This window comes from Tyto alba, unplaced genomic scaffold (assembly GCF_018691265.1).
Source record: "Tyto alba isolate M040663 unplaced genomic scaffold, T.alba_DEE_v4.0 Super-Scaffold_49, whole genome shotgun sequence".
NCBI classification, from domain to species: domain Eukaryota; kingdom Metazoa; phylum Chordata; class Aves; order Strigiformes; family Tytonidae; genus Tyto; species Tyto alba.
Genome location: NW_024881325.1, coordinates 3803939 through 3825962, shown reverse-complemented (window position 1 = coordinate 3825962; position 22024 = coordinate 3803939). Strand labels below are relative to the sequence as shown.

General features: G+C 39.7%; 1 protein-coding gene across 1 annotated transcript; it reads right to left on the bottom strand.

Annotated features, from left to right (window-relative positions):
- Positions 1 to 90: 90 nt before the first annotated feature.
- On the bottom strand, positions 91 to 20852 carry NINJ1 (ninjurin 1). The gene is made up of 4 exons (XM_033003888.2): positions 20664 to 20852; positions 11000 to 11234; positions 6120 to 6281; positions 91 to 3048 (listed from the first exon to the last, which is right to left on the bottom strand). Exons 1-3 carry the CDS (start codon positions 20733 to 20735, stop codon positions 6127 to 6129), a joined length of 462 nt encoding a protein of 153 aa, XP_032859779.2. The 5' UTR covers positions 20736 to 20852; the 3' UTR covers positions 91 to 3048; positions 6120 to 6126.
- Positions 20853 to 22024: the final 1172 nt, after the last annotated feature.

Below are 22024 nucleotides of genomic sequence, written 5' to 3'. Positions count from 1 at the left end.
ATCTCGGAAGGTTTCAGAGACTTAAAACACAGATTGCATGCTTGAAGACATTTTGCAAATCTTACTTAATCGCAATAAACGACACAGTAATAAACCAGCATCCTTTTTATTTAAAAAAGAGACATTCAGTTACAAGTTGAATACTGCTGATGCCCAGTACAGTCTTGTAGTCAGATGGATGCTTTCAGTTCAGATTTTCGTGTGTTTAGAACCAAAAGAGACCAGGCTCTTTGAAGTTGCACGTATCTCTTTTGCGATGTTGCAGTCACGCTGTCAGGAGCTCGGGAGGCAGAAGGATTCGTAGGGGGATTTTTGTTGTTGTTCTGAGCCTGGATATGGCAGACTTGAAGTGAGCAGACACCTCCTCCCCTAACGCAGATCTCCACATCCAGCTCTTGGCACCCAACAATGTGTTCGAGCTTGAAGTACTTTTCCTTTCTCTCCTGGACGTCCCCAAACCTGTGCCTTGCAAAGTCCATCGGAATCTGCCGTTGACAAGTCACTGCCTGGTGAGCGTCCACTACCCTACTGCTCTGCAGCCAGTCAGTTCCACAAGCCACTGGGAGTCTTGGTAGTTTCTGTTGGACAACAGCTTATCAGCGAAGATGCTGTAAGAAGAGCTATTACCTTTTTCAGAAGAAACCTACTGTAACAGCTTGTTTGCTTGAGTGACCTGAAAATTTATGATCCAATAATGAGCGGAATAAAATGGGAAAAGACTTGGTACATCTGTACTGCAGCCACCCTCAGCCCTCCTTTCAAGTGGTTCAGTTAAGACAAACATGCTCATGCTCATAAGAAGGGGCCATGGCAGTAAGTGGCACAGGAATGGAAAACTACATTCCAAATTGGGCCAAATCACCACCAAGTATATATATGTAAGCATCAGTAGAGCCTGAGCATCTGTTTGCATCTGCCTTTAGGGTAGTATGGACAAGTCAAGAAGTGTGAGGATTAGCTAGGTCCAGAAACACATTTTCTTCCTATTTTTGTGCCTTGCTTAAAAGCAGAAAGATGAAAATCTGGCAATGAAAAATACCTAATATTCATATCTAAGTTAAAAGTAACTATCTTTTGGATGGGTAATGGTTTTAGGACAACACAAAGCAACTACTTCAGATATCTAACTTAGGTGCAAAGTTTCCTGTACAGAACAGAGGTAGCTGCATCCAGAGAGCCGCTCCAGACTGAATGAGAGGCACAGATGGGAAAATACTCCAGTGAGTAAAAAGGTGAAAGGTAACAAAGGTGGTACAGTCAAGAATCTTATCAAAATTACTGCCCGATGTTAAGCCACAGATAAGTTTGGAAGGACTGTGCCTACAGTTACCTATTTTCTCCAAAAGAAAGGTTTGGGTTTTTTTTTAACATTTTCAGCACTGCTATTTGGCTGGCCAATTCCCTACACCAGAGCATCAAAACTGTAACAGCACAAATATGTAGGAATAGTCCTTCAACAGTTTGCTGGTTTATAAAAAATACATAAGGAAAAATGTCCTGAGTACCTTATTCAGAACTTATTCTGAGCTACGTTAATTTAGTACAACACATACAATTAAAATCCTTGCTTGCTAGATATTGGTTAAATACATGTTAAGTAGCAACAAAAGACAAATTAAAAATCAAAAAATAATGTTTATTCCATGACTAATCACAAAAGCTTCTGATTTGTTTTCTGTTAGTAATTCTTCCAGAACATGTAAATGAAGATACGGTACATCAACGGGCCTTGAGAGATAACTGAAGAGAAATGTGATCAATAAAAATTGGAAATGAGGTGAGACCCTTGAAAGTCAAACTTCTATTAATATTTGCAAGGTAACATTTAAAAAATAAGAGTAAGGAAATGTATTAGTACAAATCTGCATCTACAAGTAAGCACAATCTAGAAAACTAGGATTTTTCTGATTGCAGATGTGATACTTTGGAAATAAAATTACTGAAATGTTTCCATTGTAGAAATTTTTATAACCTACACCATTACTAGCAATAGTGTATTTAGAAAAAGTGTCAGTCCCTGAGCCAGCAGGTAAGAAACTAGAAGATATTTATATGTCTCTGTATATATTTAAAAATAAAAATTAAAAAATCAGTTATGCTTTTAGCCATAAACTCATAAGAATAACACAACTGCAGCAATCAGTCTTGGGAAGAGAAGAGGGAAAGTAAGTTATAGAGGGATAAACTTCTCTAAATTTACTACTTGAATTGCTGACAGGCACTCAGTACCAGCTTAGCAGGTAAAGTTCACCCTATAGTCTCTATTTTTCCAGTTGGGCCTAGAACAGGTAGTGCTTCTAATACAGTTTCCAGAAATATATGTAATGCACAGAATATGGATCATAGCAGTTAATAGTAAGAAACTATAAGCAACTAGGTTATTTGTGTGTCTGTGCAGAAAAGAGGGGAAATTTTCAGGGTGGTCCAGAGATGAAGAAACAGGACAAATGAGTACCTGTGAGCACAAGTGGACAAAAGATAACCTGCTGTTTCTGCTTGTCTCATCTTTGCTTTAGCTAGAGTGGAAAAAAAAAAGAGAAAACCAAGGCACAGATGGATTTCCACACTGCACAGGAAGACCTCTGCTGAGCTACGGGGTACATAGGTTTGGTGCCAAGCGAGTGAAATGAAGGACACCGTTACCATGCCAGAACTGCAGGCCTGCCATTTCTTACCACAGTGGAAATGACAAACTGCCACACAAGCAAAAGGCACAGAAAGTGGGAAGTCCTGTAAAGTGCCTCCAGTTGATATGACCTTGTTTGATGAGCTTATGCCACTTCTCTGAGAAACAATTAGTTTCTACAGAAATTGAAATGCCAATATTCCAGAAAAACAATGTCCCTGGGTCAAAATCAACCTTTCCTTAGATGCCAAACAGTTTAAATATTAACACATGGGAAAATTTTAGGTACACAAATGCACTGGTTCTTGGAAACTTGAGAAAGCTGCTTGGTATGTCCAGCTTCTTCAGATTTTTTTCCCCCACTGTGTGCAAGTGTAACTGGCTCAAGTGCAAATGGCATCTGGAATGAATGCTTCAGGTCTCTGAAATACAAAAAAAAAAAAAAAATATTAAGATGTTAGTGGTACAGGAAGTCTAGTAAAGGAGAAACTTGCCTTAAAGGGGAAATGAAATTTTCTTTGAAAAAGTGTGTATAATAATAGTAAAGGTGAAGCCAGAAAATGGTGGGCACTCACTTCTCTCAGGGCTTTGAGAAGACTGTGGCAGCCGGCTGGAGAAGACTTATCAATTTTAAGTTACGTTCAGGCAACCAGGTGCTTTTAGCAAGAGCAGAATGTACAAATGAGCAAACAACAGATGTAATGTTCCAAAGCAATAAAGAACTTCCACACTTAACAAGTCTGGAGCAAAAAGACCCAGGTCCCACACACTGCATTTGGCCATTTTATTAGGGAACTGCACGTGTGAACAGCAAGAAGGCAGGATGATACAGCTGCGGGTTTTGTACAGATGTAAACTTGCTTTGAACACGGTTTGGTCCTGCCTCTGCCTGAGGTTACACGAACCAGCCGCTTCTCCTTTACTGAGGCACTGCAAGCCCATTAAACGAATTTCAGCAGTAGATACCAATCATGTTTAGGCATGTGAACTCGGGCTGTGCATAGCCATAGGTGATATGTGATATACAGCTCTATGAGATATTACCATCCACGAGGCAGACCTGTGTTTCACACTCTCATGACGATCTCAGAGAAGTTACATGTGAACTGGTTTCTCATTTAAGACCTAGCTTTCTAACTAGGGACTCCACAATCCTAGTCATAATTAAGCCACAAAACCCTTTGGCTTGACAGTTAATGGAGAGCAGAAGGAATAGTAGAGGAGAAACTCCAAGATAAATGCTGTGAAGAGCCCCTTCTTGCCAGATGGTGCCAGCTAAGCAGAAAGACATTGCACAAAACCACTGATGTCTCCATAAGTTAGCCACATATGTGTGTGAAGGAAGGGGAAAGAAGACGAAGTCCATGGATGAGTGGGGGGAAATCTGCAGAGAGATGCACTTCACATGTGTGAAGAGCACAGTAACGTTCAGAAGCCAAACTGGCACGTTAGTGCTGTCCAGACCTGAACTCCATTGTAACACACAGAACTCATGTCCTGCAAACTCTGTAACAGCTGCAGGGTTCACCAAAATACTTCGGCATTGAGTTCTGCTGTAAAGAAATACAGCAGGCATGTTTGGGAAACACTGCAGAAGCAGCATCTCCTAAAAGCCAGCAAGAGATCATAAAGGGAGCCGAGCTAGCGCTGATACTGAGGAGAATCAGTAAGGTACCTCATTAGAGAACACGGTAGTAAGTAGAGAAATAGCAGATGAAATGTGGGTGACCTCACCCATCCAGTATCCTGGCAAGGGTGTGTCATACCTACGTTCTGGATATTAGCTGACTTCTCCATATAACATTATATTAATGCACGAACTGGCTTGGGACTGGACTGTCAACCCATCTTCCTCTCAGCATTCATCAGTGTGATAAGCTAAAACTGCTTCTCCTCTCTTCCCTCTTAAGTTTTCCTTTCACTGTATCAAAAAGAGGCACAGCTGGGATTCTGGTATGTCCATTATTTTAATTTCTTGATGCTTATTTCATATTCTTGTCTCTGCCTCTGTTCCTGGTGATTGTGCGTGTTTTTTTCCCGTGAAGACAACTAAAATTCCAATAATCCTCTATTTAGTTCTCTTGGCTTTGCCAGTGCAATTTTGTGCTTAGTGTTCCAGTATTGTTTTAATACATGCTACTGAGATGCACGTTCTACCTATAATTCTGATATTATCTCAGATAATCTATGCACTCAATGCTGATAAAATGAAATATTTTTTAGTTTATTTATATAGACTATGACCAGAAAAAAACAATAAAACTATTTTGTTTCACTGCCAGAATTTCACAGGTTTTGGTTAAAACAGACAATTCTGCCCACACCCCAAAATAAATTAATTTCATTCTTCATCTACCTAGTAATTTGTTGCACTGATTTTCCCCACGTGCTCTTTAGAGTCCTGATAAATTTTGGTCTAGTTTCCATTCTTGTTACAGATTTCTGTTGCACCATCCAACTTCAGAGTAGGTGTCTAAAGGCCTTTTTCATGGAGAAAGGGTTTCATATAGATGCTGACTCAAACTGATAATGTTACATGTATAGGCTGTCTGCAGAGTAGCCAGTGTACCGTTAGCTTGCCAGGAAAGTCAAATAATTCCTTCTTCAGTAGGTCTTCTGAACAGGATTTGAGATTTGGAAGATAAAGAGCCAGAGCAACGTTGGCACACACAGACTTTAGCAGTGCTATTTTAAAGGCAGATGTTGGACTACAGTGCTTCTTGGGCTACAAGCCTACAATTTAGTTTTATTTCCTCCCAAATTGTTCATCATAGCTATGGTGCTAGGCAGATACCCATTTTCATTCCCACAATTCCTATATTTATCCTTCTGTATAAGTAAATAATGAACTTCAAGATGCAGGTAGAGCAAACAATATTGTTCTAAATGACCGCACAGATCAAGTAAAGTGATAGTGCACATCTTTGCAGGCTGTCTCCCACAAAGCAAAATCCCTGCAGCTTGGGAGGACAGAAAAGCCGCAGTATCTGCATATGAACTGAAGGGCTTCAGTGATGTATAGGATTATATGTTGGATTTAACAGCCCTAGTTACTTGGATAAAAGATTAAGTCTTCAGTATTCGTAACAGACTGGATGCAGTATACTGCAAACCTTTCTTAAAGAAAGAAGAGGCATGTGGAGGAAGCAAAACAATATTATTTCTCTTCTTGTCTTAGTCAGCAATAAGGAAAAGGAGTGGCTAAGCCAGATGGACAACTTTACACTTCCTATGTGTGACACATGCAAGGGGCGCCTGACAAGGTAAGATGGTGCCATCAACTTTTGAACTCTATATTTACAAATACACTGTAATGACTTAGCAGTTCCTAGTAGCTTCTGCTTTTGCAGTAGTCTGAAGTAAACTCACTTACAGGCAAAGGCTAGAACTGTACAGATAAGCCTGTGGCTATTTTTAAAGCTATACCCTAGTGTGCACTACACTCATGTATGCTATGCCCTACTATAGTATGGTGCAGAGAGACCACACTCACCTTGTACTTAGTGTCTTGATGTTGGCTCAGCAACTGGCTTCTGCACTCCAAAGGCAGTGATAAAAATATTCACAACTACTATAATGAATACTAGTCCTGTTGCAAGGTTGTTGAGGAAATCCAGCTTTCCATGTTTTGCAGGGTTGTTAAGGTCATATTTTACTTCAAAGGGAAAAAAAAAAAAAGTTTTAATTACACGTACATTTCAAAATCCAGCATAAAAATCTTCACTAGTCACATAGTTCAAGAATTTCTCTTACACTGAGCTATTTGCATCAGTCATATTTAAAAGGGAAGTAAGATTCTGCAGTTTCAGGAAAAATGTTAAGGAGAAGACCTTTAACTACAAGGAGCCTATCAGCTTCCAGTAATTCGCATCTAATCTCTGTGGCTGCACATGGGATACACAGTCATTACTAGAAATCTTCTGAGTTATTGATCTTTTGAAATCTAGTTTTGTTGCAGACTTTAAGCATTTAAAAATTATTTCAGTCTTGAATACATGAAGCTTGAAGCCCTGACAGGATGGAATGAAGTTAAATCTACTACAGTTAAATGCTACGGGTTCTTCACAGACAGCTCCATCTCTTTATCAGTGCTGGATTTTCTTCTGTATTGGTGCCCTTCCCCAGCTGTACTCCCTGCTTTTGCACTGATTCTGTTTTTAGAAAGCATGGGCATTATATCTCTTAAACAGAGGAAGATGTCAAAGCAATGTAGCTGCAGTTCTTTTTATAGAGAGCATCAGCTGTGTAAACATTTTCTTTTGTTTCTTGCCACTGTTCTTTGGTTGAACTGCTAATGGGAGTGAGGGAGGAACACACAAGGGAGATACTATTAACTCAGTTTAAGCTTTGATTCCAGGCCTTGTGAAAACTTAGTTTCATTGGACTGCTAGTAGACTTGATGACAGAGCAAAGCATGTGCTTGTACAGGACAGTAAGAAGTCTGGGAGTGCTTGCCTGGCAGCATGTGGAAACCCAAGATTTTCCTGTCTCTGTTCTCTTGCCGTAAGGGCTCTGCAACTCAGACTCTCTGCTAAATTTCTTTAATGCTGGTGGAATGAGTGTTGATGAATTCTGGAGAGTGTTTTGAGAATGGTTTTTGTCTATTAAAACTCCTAGTTCTTAAATGCGTAGCTTGCTGGAGTTTACATGTGTGTGTACAGGACAAGTTTTTACAGCAACATAAATAAAACTTTGAGCTCCTTCTGACAGGCACATACATAGATGCATAGCTTATGACTCTACTGCATGAGATAAACTTTGGCATTTGCTCTTAACATAATGATCCTGTCAACACTGCAGAATCTAACCACAGAACCAAGATTCACTTGCTTCTTGAAGCAGTTAGGTAGAAGTGGTGGCAAACACATCTGTGATGCTGAAGCATTAAAAAACAGGTTCATTTGGTGTCCCTAATTAGGAAGTCTAATGCTGTTTTTGTTTCAAGAAATTCTGGGCTCTTGCTCAAGTCCTATTCGCTAAAGCAGTATAGTCAAACATCAGAGGCCAGCCAAAGCACTGAAGGACAGCATGGGTAAACTATCTGAAAAGCTGAAGCTACTGCACACCTGTGTAGGCATAATTTAAGCTCAGTAGTACTTAACCCTGAAAATTAGTTTATACATGTCTGTAAAGCATCTGGAGCTATGTGGATGCTTTCATCTCAACAGTACCTAGAAGGACTCTAGCAGTCATGTGAATGAAGCGGAATAAATGAAAGGGAATAATTAATCCTGAAGTATGGGAGAAAAGCATTCCAGGTGCTTGGTTTAAAAAAGAAAAGGCAATAATGGCCTAATGTTTTCTGAGTTAAAAGAAATTACGCTCAAAGGAGAATTGACACTTTCAGAGCTGTCCCTTTGTCCAAATAAGGGTCAGAGAGGACAAGTATTGCTTTTCAGTTTAGGCAGTGTTCTAAATTTTGAAGTAGAACTGCAGTAATCCTATCTTTGTGATTATAGTATGTAAAATGAGGGTGTTTGTGAAAATGTTCTTAAGAACAGTTATACTTCAAGTATCTCATTATAGTGAGATTAGATTACTATGATTTCATGCCACTTAAGCTATTTCAAAACATTCTTTTCTCTTCTAAAAAGTTAAGTTTACCAAATCACTTTCAAGGACAAGTTTGCTGAACATTTTTAAAAATGTTTTTTGTGAAAGGCTCTTCTGAAGGAGGAAAAGCTTTTAATTCCTAGCAGAGAACTGTGAGAACTGGTAGCTCCTGGGATAAAACTCTTTCTCAAGGAAAGAAACTGGATAGTTGTACATACTTTTGTCTGGACTTGTGAGAGTTTGTAAGAGGCAGAATTTTGTGGCTGGTCAGAAAGGAAAACTGTTCCTGCAGGCCAAAACTACCAATGTGAAAAGCAAGTTCCTGCTATGATGCCTGTATCTTTGTACCTTCATGTGTTATTTCCTATCTTCAGTACTTTTGACCTCAGCATGCCAGCATCACTCCAACAGCATACCGCCATAAGCCGAGGGCTTTGTCACCCTTGGTACTCCAAACCTACAGCCACTGCTGACTGCAGAGTGCAGGCTGAACTCCTGATGAATCTCACTGTTTTCTCAGTGGTCTTTGAACTCTACCTCAGCCCAACTTCAGAGTTGGGATTGCTGGGTACTCTCTTTACTCTCAGTGTGACAAAGATAAAAATTATAGACCTGGAAGCCACTTTGGCAATGTCTGGAAGAAACAAGCATTAAAAAGCAATGTCTCAGCATATACTGAGAAATTATTGCCCAACAAAAATCAAGGAACTTGTTTACAGCCTCAAAGCCTGCTTAACTGAAGCAACCACCAGGGAGATGCCTTCAACCAAGAAACGTGTAAGTGTTTTGCTGATTTTCCCATGACTCTCTTCCCACATCCCCCAGTATCATCAGGTTGCTTTTTCCCTTTCTGGAATCTCCTCTGAGCCAGGACCTGGCTTTTGCTCCTGTACCAACTCCACCAAACTCAGAGACAGCTGTATTCTGTCTCTTTCATAAGAAAGAAAAAAACTGCATCAGCTGAGTATCAACATTACAAGCTTTATGTATCCTGGTTTCCTAGGAACTTATTCCTTGAACACAAAGTTGTATTTTCAGCTGTGCTAAAAAACAGAATGTTGAAAGGCAAACAGAGATGCGAAAGTTGGCACCTATAACTTAGTAAATGCCATGTGTGAACTCTGGCTATCACCAGAAGTGATCCACACCTGCTTCCTACCAGTGAAGGCATCATTTATTTCAGTGAATAATGGGGTTCAACTGATGCTGAAACCTACACATTTCCTCTGATTTCCACAGGTATCTTTGACTGACTCTCCAAAGTTATGGTCTAGGGTTTTGGGTGTTGCTAATGAATGTTACAGGTTTTCAACAACTTTGCAAAGTGCCATTGGATTCCTTTACATTTTGCCTTGCAAAATCAAGGGGGAAAATATCACAGTAGGCAAAGATAGCAAAGAGAAATACTGAAGACTCGGTCAAAATAGAAAACTTGGGACTGCCAAAAGAGTGCTGTCTCTTCACTCTCTGTGGAGTTTTAGTTGGGCTTTTTTGGGTAATTCATGCCCACTTGGTGATGACTGATTTAGAAATGAGTCTAGTTCTATAGCTACTTAGATCGATATTCTGCCTGACGGAGTAAGGCAGAGGGTGTAGGATGTATGTGTGCTACCAATCTAGCAATACTAAAATACCTAGTTTTTAGTGATAAGTACTGGTTATTGTGCCTCATAGCATTGTACCACTGATTAGAGGAACCTCTATTTTTGAGAACAGCAAAGACACTTCACTGAACTTCTAGGAATGTGAAGGTCCATAATTCAAAAAATAAGACAGAAAGTAGAGAGGGGCAAAGGCAGGAAGCAGGGAACTAATTCTAGAGCTGTCTCATTAAATGTGTCCAAAACACACTCTAACACAACTCCTGTTTGAACTCATTCTCTTGAAATGATTTCTAGAATATGTTAAATATATTGCATCACATTTCTCTGGCAGATAGTAGAAAAGGTTTCCCTACTGATAAGCAGAATTCAAGACAATCTATTTGTAGCCACAGAATGCAACTCGGGCTGTGTTTTCGCATTGTACATAATTTCAAATTTTTGTGCTGAAGTCATATTATGAGGATAATATATGAGATATGTTCTTACAGTGAAATCTTGCTCCAACTAGCCTATTTTTCTTTTAAGCTTTAATTTCAAATTAGCACAGGTTTGAAAATTAACAAGTACATTTCTAACATTCCCTACATAGAGATTTAGGATGCTTTGAATATTTGCTAAATGTAAAACTAAGGGATTTTTCTCATTATTGTCAAGCCTTTACTATCAAACATCTGATTTGATTGCAGAAACACAAACAAACTGAAGACAATATGCCACACCAACATGAAGATGGACATTTCAACCTTCACTTTTGTTTCATAGTTCTATGTTTGCAAGATATTCTTATAATATTACTTATGATATGACTGATACAGGACAAATACATTTCAGTCATATGATTAAGTAACAGGTCTTGCCAAAAACAGTCTTATGAAACTGGGCAGGCTGCGTGATCCTATCTGGCCTGTTAATGTTTCTTTTACAGTATTTCATAATTTTCCTTCCTCCTCAGGCCTTCTGAAAAGAAAAATATTCATGCTTTGGGCAAATGAGTATGAGGAAGTTGATCAAAAGCTAAGCCTCCACATGAAAGTTACCCTTAGTCCTTTCCTTGCAACATTTCTATGATCTTAAGAGACAGCTTTAATCAGTTCTGAGGTAAAGACTTTCAAATATAACAGCTTTTTTAAAAATAAAAAGAGAGTCTATATACCATCTTATAGGTTGCATCCTGTAAGAAAAATACATGTCAATGGTTCTTGCTGTTGCTACATACCAAGGAATATCAGGAGCACCCCCACCATAACTTGCAGTGTGAGCGACAGGCTGATAAGAATAATAAGTGGGATGTAGAAGGAAAAGGAAGGTCCTTGCTCCATCACAGCTTTCAGCTGGGATGCATTGGCCATCAGTAGGGCAATGTCCAACATGCTCTCTGCAGCACTCTTCTTATTTGCATAGTGATTGATATTCATAGGTCCATTTCTTTGAAACCACTGTGATGTTCTGCGCTAAAATTGAGAGAAGGGAAAAAGGTTATTCATACCTCTTTTAATCGGCATAGTGAGCAAGAGATGGCTTGGCCCATCAACCGATTTCTGTAATCATACTGATAGAATCATGGTGGTACTGAGACTATCAGTGTATCTTTTTCACTGTTACCACTGTCCTTCACCTGATAAGAGAGCAGTAAATGGTGTCTGTACTGTACTTTGGCAGAAACACTTTTTCCAGCTTGTAGGATCAGTCTAAATAGTCAGTATGTTTCTACTCTGAGAAAAGGAAAAATAGAAAAATCTGGAAAGTTTGCACTGAGAAAAGTTGGGAGGGAAAAAACACTTAAAAACAATCAAGCAAACACCAAGTTGTTGCAACTAATTTACTCTTAAAGGTATACTTGAAAATACAAATATTTATTAAATTCACCACCTGACATCACACATCTACATAGTTTCTTAATTGCTCATGAGTCGTCTCTTGAGGATTTATGTGGAAGTTGGCCACTGTATGAGCTTTGCTTGACCTCTTTCCCTGCTGCTTCTTACTCCACCATGCCACTGTCCAGGTCCATCCATACAAAGTGAACTGTTTTTCCAGTTAAATATTATATGATCTGTGAATGCTGAGCACTGCCCCATTACAAGGACACTTTTCTTTCCGTCTTTGCATCAGCAGTTGTTTGTTTGATTGTTTGTTTTAAACTCCCCTGCAAACAAACAGGAAAATAGAGACTAGCTGCAAGGCAAAACCAGAGCTAGTTAACCCTGCAGGATGAATAAAGTGTTTTTACTGACGACAATTCATGTGACTCAGCTTGGAATTTGATATCTCATCTCCCAGGGGTGCCTATTTCTCTACAGATTAGATGCATTTTAGGGTAACTTGGTTAGGCTTAGATGCTTAACTATGAGATGAAGAAAGAGTAGGTAACACTCTTTTCTGCAGTCTCTGAACAGATTAGGAACTTCATCCTCGCTGCTCGTCTAGACTTTATTTTCAAAAATAATACACAAATATATTAAGAGTAAGCTTATTCCAGGAGACTTTAAAGCTACTTCTTAGAGACCTTTTTACTGCACAAATGTGTTCCTGCTTGCAAGAAAATACTGAGAGGAAAGTCTCTCTTTGAAAGTTAGTTCAAATGCAGAAAACATCCTCTGATTACTCTATTCAGCAGCACTAATAACTAACAAATTTCCAACTCCAAAGCCAGGTTTGCCACTGTCCAAACTTAAAAGTGTCCATTTAAATAGGATAGTTATTAATGCACACAGCAAACACACTGCCAGTTTTTCCAGTGCATCCAAATACCAAACTTGACCTATTTTCACCAGACATGTTTGTAATCAACCACAGGCTAAATATTTTAGCGAGAGAAAAATGTTATGGGGCAGCAGCAGACTCTTTTTCTGCAAAGAGAAGGAAGCCATATAATTGTAGCTCCATGCAGATGGCTTCTTTACTGAGAACTAGCTCCCAGGAAGAAAATGGCTCTGAGGTGGATATTGACTTCAGTCAGGAAGAACTCAAAATTAATTTGGTTTTGTCTATAATCCCACAATCTAAAAACGCAGTTTGACTGGGGAATCTGTCCCATGTTCGTTACCTTTTCTCTCACCAAGAAGAGTCTCCTCTTCCCCTGCCTCATTAAACCACTACAGCATTGGGATGCTTCAGAAAAAATACTGTGATTCCAGTATACCATCTACCAGAAGCACTAAACCAGGTGTGGATGTTCATTTCCTTATGGAAAGCAGCATGGAATATACGCTGGCAGTATTCAGTAGAAAAACCCAGACTAACATTTGTCACTGTTTATTGTACAGTAAAAAGCCAAACACACATTTAGCTCTTGGTTACCTAATGCTAGCAGTGTAAGAGGGGATGGGGAACTACATGTGTAATAGCAAATTCAATTTCAGGGAATGGATTTAAAAGAAACTCTTCTCAATAGTCTGTAGAAGTAATATGATCTATTTTGTCACAAGTTCATAATAGAGAAAATTTTTTCCTATGTCTAGTAGCTAATTAACTCCTTCCTGCCAAAAATACTGACTTTGAAATTGGGTCTACAAGGCAGCAGTGTGTAATGCAGGCAAAAACCACACATGTAGTTGTGACTCAGGGGACTGCAATGAAAACATGACAACCGGTTTCTTTGTTTTCACTTGATGTAGGAACGTAATCATGTTTGACATGGCTTCTTCTTTTTTTTTTTTTTTTTTTAGCTATACAAAAGAGTAAATAGTCTGGGCTACATCGTCCTTTCTACATCTGTGACTACATGATGCAAGGCAGTTTCTATGTAAACAACAGAATAATCTTTCATTTTTCCGGGGCAAATGTACTGCTGCACTTCTAGGACCTTGCTGTTTGATAATTTTCTGTATGGTTAAGTTGCAGGTCGAAACAGAAGGCTATGGCGCTTGAACTGCAGTGGAAGTAAAGTTTTTGAGTCACTTCTGAACTCCAATAAATGGAGAAGACTTTCAAAGTAGGGTGCTGCTAAGGCGAACTAGGGCAAAACTTCTTATTCCTGGAGTCACAACTCAGCTATTTACTATGTCTAGATTCTAAAAAAATGGCATTTTGCTCTGTTAAGAGGCTTTCAGCTACCACTCCTGAAAGCAGACCAGTTCAGAATTGGAACTTGGCATATGGAGAACTGAAACGTTGGTTCTACTGTACAGAGTTTTTCTCAGCCTCTGATCTTGCCTTCTGCCAGGAAAAAGGATCTGTAATCATGAAAGCCCCAGAAACAATAATTTCCCGTCTCCTGATTGAGAAATGAAACCTTCTGACTCATGCTGGAAAACCATAAAGCAACAACAACAAAAAAGAAAATTAGCCTTGCCTCTGGAAGCAAGTCAAAGGCAATTGCCAAAAGTATTGAAACAAATGCAGTCAGTACTATGGTGGCAATTTTAAAGATCAGACTACATGTTACACAGCAATATATAGACGGGCAATGAAAGGAGAGTTGTTGCCTTGACCTCAGTATAATGACAGTCATGTACAACAGAAATTATATGCAAACATTGCTATGTGGCTTTATGGTTTCAGGGAGATTCCAAGCATGTAGCAACACGTGCAGCCCACAGCACCAAACGACATGTATTATGCTGTTATCACCTGCAGGGCTGCAGAGAGGGAAAGTGAAACTTCTGAAGATTTTTGAGGATGCATGTAAAGTAAGGCTTTTCCTGCAGGTGCTACTTGGCAAGAGAACAGTATGTATTCCACACAATCTCCTTCAGTCTCAATGTAATCAAAACACCGTATTACACACTTTCAATATACAAATTATCTGGTACAGACAAGCTGATCCCTTCAGTTGGTGTCACCAAATGAGTATGAGGAGAACCAGCACGAGTATTCACACATGTGTACATATGAGCCAGGTGTATCTGGAACTGCTGTATCTTCCTTTTCCTGTCAGTAACAGCCTGCCCTCAGGTCTCCCATTGCCCACAAAGCATCAACCTCTGAGCAGAACAACCCGCCATGCTAGTCTATGCACAGTTATAAAAAGGACAGGAGTAAAAAGTCTCCCCCTCTTGCTCAGTCTGTGACTGGAAGAATGTCCTGTGAAAGAGCTTATTTTCACCGTCAGACGATGCTGTCCTCACAAACAGTACCACTCCGCATTTCCGCACGGCAGCAGGGTCTGTTTGCTTGCCCAGAACACTGCAGTTTGAAAGAATAAAGCTATGATGCTGCATCAGAAGCTGGTATATTTTGCTTCTGTAAGACCAAACCTTCACACTAGAAATTAAAGGTGTTGGTACAGACTTTGCCACTGCTTTGCTTCATTCGTCATTTCAACAGTACACCCAGAAGAACTGAATCCTTTTGAAATACAGAAAGGATTTATTCATTGCATTTATTAAAAATAAAAGTGACACTGAGGCAAACGTCCTTAGATGCTGAGTTTCATGAATCACATCTAACACCCATCTGGTGATTCAACAGGATGGAAACAGCACTGAAAATGGAAACATCTGAAAACAAATAATAAAGTATCTTTGCTAAAAACTGTAACTTGCTACAGTGAGGATTTCTGCTCCTATTACAGCATTAAATCACTACTTGTAATTAAATTTATGTGGTGTTTGTTCAAAAGAGTATTTATCAAACACTAGTGACTGCTGAAGTAGTCAAATTAACATGCTGGTAGTCTGACTGAAAAAAAGGAAAGCCCAAAAGTAATTTTTTTTTTTTTTTAATTCTCTAACTTGACCCAAGTTTCCCAAAATATACCAGTTACTCTAACCAGAGAAGACAGGTGGAGTTTTTGACATGCCAGTCATCTGTAATCCACAGAGAAGAAAAAAAAAAGACTAGTGAAAATTATGCCTATTTTGTACTTGTATTTAGAACTCAGTTATGCACATTTCTGTCACCCTGTTCTATGAATGCAGGAAGAAAGAAATAATTTGGATTTTGAATGTAAGCTTTCAGGATTTACTCCTTCTCTTTTGGTGTGTTTTTATGTACTTTACTCAGCTTCTTGAATGTCTTCCACCATATACATGTTACCCTATCTCTTGATTGTTTTAAGAAAATCTAAAAAAATAGCCAGAACAAAAGCTCCACAAAAACTGTAAAAGGCAAATATTTCTTGAACCAATAGGACCTTGAAATTTCCAAGTTAAGAGTCAGATATGTTATGAACACTGAATTTACTGTTCTTGTAATGAAGTTAACAGATACTTGCAGTAGCACAATACTGGTTACTGTTTTCTTCTTAAATCCCAGTAGAAAAACAGTATTTTGCAGTTAGCAAGGTGAACTTCCAATTCCCAAAATGAATACTTAGAACCAGAAACTGCAAAGTATAAGCCAGAACTACAGCCTGGGTCATTCTAATTTTGATTTGCAATTTGTAATTGCAAGTATCAGCTGGGACTGCAGGACCCAGAGCTCAATGTGTGTTGCATGTCAGGCTCAGGGTCTCATATTTGTGCGCTGAAAACACACGAATACTTATTGGTACAGTATTAGCACAAAATATTTCCATGGTATTCTAACTTTAAATCATTATGCATTAGAATGCTTTTATTAAATACAGGAGACCCACAGTTTGCCATGGGATAATTGGGAAAACAATGCTGATTATTATTTCTATATTCCAAACAACGCTTCTAAGAACAGTGCTTCTGATTAATAACACCTTCCTCAAGCTGTCAGAAGGTTCTTTGCCTTCAAGTACATTGACTCTGAAATACAGTCTTCATAGTCTTTGGTTTGCTCTAACTTTGCATACAGTTTTCTTTCTATTTTAGGTTAGTGATTACTGCAATTTTATGACAGCTTTTGGACTCTTTTAATAGCCAAACAGTCTTGATTCAAACTGAGATCAGACAAACTTGTTGATCAATATGACCTCTGGGTTTGTAATGTCATGGAGCAAGCTTCCTTAAATTCTTGTGTTTAGGGACAGACCTAATTTTAAAATAATTGAAAGGCTGAGTCATACTGATCTTACAGTGGATGGTTCTGTACTGCGTTTTGCAATAGTCTTTCTAATCAAAACTGCTAAAAAGATGCTAAAGAGCCCTTTTGTTTAAAAAAGTAATTTTCTAAGCTTTTGAAGTATTCACCTTTAAGAAATATACTGCACAGCAATCTTTTCCAGATCTTTTAGCGGTAATTTCATGTTCAGGAAAAATTCCAAGTTATATCAAAACAGAGAAAGATCAGACACAAATGAAATAATACAAGACTAAATCTGAACACAAATTCAGACCTTTATTTTTACTTTTTCTAAGATCGACCCTATAATTACAGAATTGTATCACTAACTTTATACAACTATTTAATAATCCTCCTAGATGTGAAATTTCTGTCCACGTCTCCATCACCTGCATACTGAAAATATAATGGGCCATACATGACTACTCTGAAATAATTGGACTTCCCTTCTGTCTCAGAGATCTTGCTGACCCCCAAAAATAGGGAAAACATTCTACAAAGAAAATAAAAATTCTTCCAACAAAAATTTTTAGTGCTATATCAGTTATGTAATGGATTATTAGATCCTTCGTACACCTCCTTAGAAGATATTTCTTTTCCCCCAATAAAACATTAGATCACTTGTTCAGCTCAGCACTGACTCAGAGAGAAAAACCCCTACATCCGGACTGAATCATCATTTATATTTCCTGTAGGAATTTCACTGGGGGGGGGGGGGAAACCTGTCCATCAAAGTACCAACGTAGCATAACACTAACTACCTTGTGAAGACTTCTGCAATCACATCTTGAGACAGTATGGTTGCAAGCAACTAAAAATAAAAAAAAAAAAAGGAAGGGGGAAAGCTCAGCCTGTGTTCATATTTCATAGACAGTATCAATTTTCTAGCATCTTTAAAAGCCTATACTTAAGAAAAGCCACTCTTTATACAGTCACACAGAAAATGCAAGTATGACTACATTAAGATAAAGAGAGTGGTAACCATGCCAATTCCCGAGAGCTAAAAAGTTAGCATGAAAAAAAGGGAACAGTACAGTCATGTTAACTCAGGGCAGAGCACTCTTTTCCTAAAGCTATACTGGTTCTAGGACCAAGAATATTTTACTCCTTAAATGACTTAAAAATAATCAGCACAGCTGATGACTAACTTTGTGAAATGAAGCAGTAACTTAAAATTGTTCGTACAGCTATTTAGATGGAAGCTTTCTCCTTTATGATTATTTTTCTGTCTTGCATTACTACTGCTCATTCCAATGACTTGGTCTTACAATAGTATTTCTCATAACTGGACTGTGAGCTGCCTATTTTGTATTGTTAAAGCACTGTTTGTTTATTCTAGCTACTTAAAAAAACAAGCAAACAAAAACTTATCACCAGTAATTTCAATATTTGGAGTATATCAAATATTCCAAATTCAGTTTCATATAAGCAATGCTTTAGAACATGCCATTTTATTCTATATGGTGTAAAATAAAGTTCCACAAATTTGAAGTTTTTTACTTGCAGTATGATGTCAAGAAACTACCATGTCCCCAAACTACTTACGAATTAATATACAATCTTGAATACATTTTTAGTAACATGACTATAATAGAAACCAACTATTCCAGAGCTGTTCTCTTCTGCTATCCTTGTTCACCTTTTTCATAGTTCTTCTTTAGCTCTTTCAACTAGCATTTTCTGTTATCTCAGAAACATTAAACTAGATTTTACAACACAGTGAATCTAGGCTGTTTCAATATGGACCATGAACAAGGAAAGCAAATAGAAGATGGAAAAACAGCTACCATCTTTATTTGTACTAATAGATCCTTTGCAGAAGCAGCCAGACACATCTGTCAAGTGTAATTATTCACATTAGTCAGTGAGGTGTGCCAGGCCAACCCAGTATTAGAAGCAAGGAATTTCTTGCTTCTGAAAACTTGACAGCTGCTGAAAAAAAAAAATCCAAATTAATGATGGAGTTAAAATAAACCGAATTAAAGCATTGTGTAACAACTCATTCGGACTTACAGTGGGCTTAACTAGTCTTTTTTTTAATTTGTGTGCTTTGAATGCTTTGAAGGTAAAACTGTATCTGCATTTCATGTCAGCTCTTCTGTAAGAGAAGGCAGCAGTCTATTGCTGGAGATGTGCAACAGAGTCTATTTTGAGGAGAGGGCAGATGTTAGGATGGGCAGTAAGCAAACCAGAGTGGTCCAAGTTGCGATGCTTGTGAGCATTCCTAAAAGCAGACACTTATGCACTTTTGACTCTAATACTGAAGATTTTGGCACCTGTGGATTTGTGCTCTCTCCAGGTTTAGCTGGCTGCTGAGTTGGGGTGTTCTTTTGTTTGTGTGAATTGTGAACCTCGTCAGATTTTTAAAGGTATCTCCTATTCAGACTGTTTTTTAAAAAATCTGTCCCCATCTGTTTCACCTCATATATGCCTTTTTTTTGTTGTTGTTGAGAAAATGAAAAAAGTGTCTGTAAAGTTCTCTGAAATGCTATTACATACCTATAATAGAATATAATAGTACATCTCACCGTTTATGCCTTATATGGCACTCAGAAAAAACTTGAAGTTTCTATGGGAAAGATGTAACAAAATGATGACCGCATGCAACTGAAGATGAAGTAAAACAGGAAAGTTGCAGAAAAATTCTTGGAGCAGATCAAGGTAAAATAAAAAAAATCCCCATGACTAGTAGGTGTGATGCAATCACAACTCTATGTTAATAAAAAAAGAAAATTGCTGAAAGGTCAGTGGCCTAAAGGAAATCCCTTCATGCTGCCAGTTTGACCCACGTATCCCACACTTGATTCTGTTTAGGTACATTCCAGGATTTATTAAAACCAGATTTTTTATTTTTTCCTTTGGTATGACATTCCTTACTACAAGGGTTTGTCAGGAAGGGAGGAAGGACAGATCTGCTACACAATCAGTCCAGTCTGTCTGCAACCAGAAAGTTTTACCAGTGACGTAGAAGGTGGTTTAGTACAACTGTTTCTATGTGGCAGAGTCTTAGGTTGGAATAAGAGCTGCTTTTTAGAGTTCAGTCCTTTCCAAAACAACATAAAAGAGTCTCTTTTACCAGTCTAGCTTTTCAGATTAGTGGCATGCTTGGAAAACATCCTTTATGTGTAAACAGAATATGGGATGAAATGCTTTCCAGTGAAGATTTCTGGTCATGTTTTAACTACAGGGAGTAGCAAAAAGCTGGGTATTTCTCTTGTTTTTATTTGGATTACTGTATGGGGGAAAAAAAAAAAACCAAACAAACAACAACATAGAGACCCCACCCTTTAATTCCTCCTACTTTTGTGCTCACTTATCTCCTGTGCAGATACCCCTGAGTAACTTTTCCATCTTCTCCTAAATCATCTGGGTGGAAAACTGCTCGCAGACTCACAGCAGTGCTGCTGTGCTGTAAGCAGAGATTTCTGGCTGGGAGGACATCCGCCGGCCTTTTGGTTGACATGGGTAGGAATTAAGAGGTCAGTGTGCCAAGGACTAAAAAGGATTTTCTTTTCAGCCCTCCACTGGCACTCTCCTATCTTTGAAAGCGGGCAAAATGGGATGCTTGCAACCAGCATCCCATAATAATAATAATAATAATAATAATAATAATAATAATAATAATAATAATAATAATAATAATAATAATAATAATAGAAGACGCGTAACAAAAATGATGCTAATTGGGAAGTAGGGATTACAGCTGCAGCCAGCACACACCGCGCCCCCGGCGCTCCCTCCCGGCCTGACTCCGCGGGCGGCTCCGCTGCCGCTGCCCCGGGGCGGCGATGGGCCCCGTCCCGCCCGCGGCCCCGTCCCGCCCGCGGCCCCGTCCCGCCGCTCCCGCGGCCCGTTCCCAGCGGGCCCCGCCGCCTCCTCACGCCTCGCTCCCGCCCGCTGTGCCCCGGCGCCGCGGCAGCCGAGCCCGCCCCCGCAGCCGGCGGGAAGCGGCCCCCGGGCCCTACCCGCTCGGCGGCCGCCGGCTCCACGCCCTCCACCTGCCCGTTGAGCTCGAGGTTCTCGGTGCCGGAGTCCATCGCCGCGCAAGTGAGGCCGGCGCAGCCCGGGCGCGGGCCCCGGCCCCGGCGGAGGCGGGGAGCCCCTTCTGTCCCGGCCGGGCCTGGCGCGGCGGGTCGGGGCGGGAAGGGCCGCTGCCCGCTGAGGGGAGAGTTGCCAATGAGGCGGCGATTGGCGGGGCTGCCGCGGCGGCCCCCTCGGCCCCGTCCCTCCCTCCCCTCACACACGCCGCCCCGGGAGCTGTTTCCAGCCCGCCCCGGGGAGGTTCCCCGCCCGGCCCCCCCCGCCGGTGAAGGTTTCCGTGCAGGGCGGAGGGGGGCCCGGCAGCCGCCCCCGCAGCGGCGGCCTCTTTCCTGCCGAAAACCCGGTGTGGGGCGAAGCTTCTCTGGCTCCGGCTGAGACTGGGGCTGAGCAGGGTCTGGGGGCCGGAGCAGCTGCCTCCCGCCGTCAGCTTGGGTTTCAGGCCAAACAGCCTGGTCTTAACTGGAAATTAACGTTAATTTTCAGTGTTGGCCAAGAGTAACAGTTCGTGCTGTTCTGGAGAGGAGTAGAGACAATTGGTCTGTATGCAAATGTTTCATTTTAGAAAGCTATCTGGACAAAATTAAAGTTGAAGGCTAGGTTTTCATTTTAAGAGTGCTCCCATCAGTGTTTTCAGTTTCATTATCCTATTTTTTTTTTTTTTCTCCCTAGACTTATTTTCCCACCTGTACCATGGCAGAGGACACACAAAAACGATTTTTCTCGTGATGGAACATCAGAGGAGCACTTGGATGCACAGAAACAACACAACTGGCAGCAAGAGTAGTAAAGTAAGCCTAGAGGATGGAACAAAGCAAAACAATTTAAATTAGATTTAAAAATGTAATTATTACAAGCAAACCTTCTGCTACTTATATTAAACAGTGTTCAGAGTAAAAAATAAATTAAAAAATATGTCTTATATGACAACATGTAATCTCTTTTAAGACTAGTAGTGAACTGCTCATTTGCACTGAAAATGTTCTTGAGTAGTTGTTCAGTGAACCTGTTCCTATGTGTGGTGTCCAAACATGTATTCTTCAGGTTAATTCCTACAAAATCTTCTGTGTTAGGAATCACTTTTCTCACCACTAAACAGAATGAAAAGGCAGTAATAGAATGTAAACAAACAGACAGAATGTAAATATAAATAAATATAAATTGAATTTTCAAAATTAGGTATAAATGAGTGTGGGTGTCTACCTATTTCACTGGATCCGAATATTTCTGTCTCTCTGTGTGTGTATGTTTTGTGTTTATACATACATATTTTTTGATTTAGAATACC

Bases quoted from the DNA above. Each gene is read 5' to 3' on its own strand.
- NINJ1 (XM_033003888.2), bottom strand. From the start codon at position 20,735: ATGGACTCCGGCACCGAGAACCTCGAGCTCAACGGGCAGGTGGAGGGC. The intron at 11,235-20,663 runs GTAGGGCCCGGG...TCTCAATTTTAG, and splicing joins AGCCGGCGGCCGCCGAGCGG to CGCAGAACATCACAGTGGTT. The intron at 6,282-10,999 runs GTATGTAGCAAC...TTCCCTTTGAAG, and splicing joins GGTGCTCCTGATATTCCTTG to TAAAATATGACCTTAACAAC.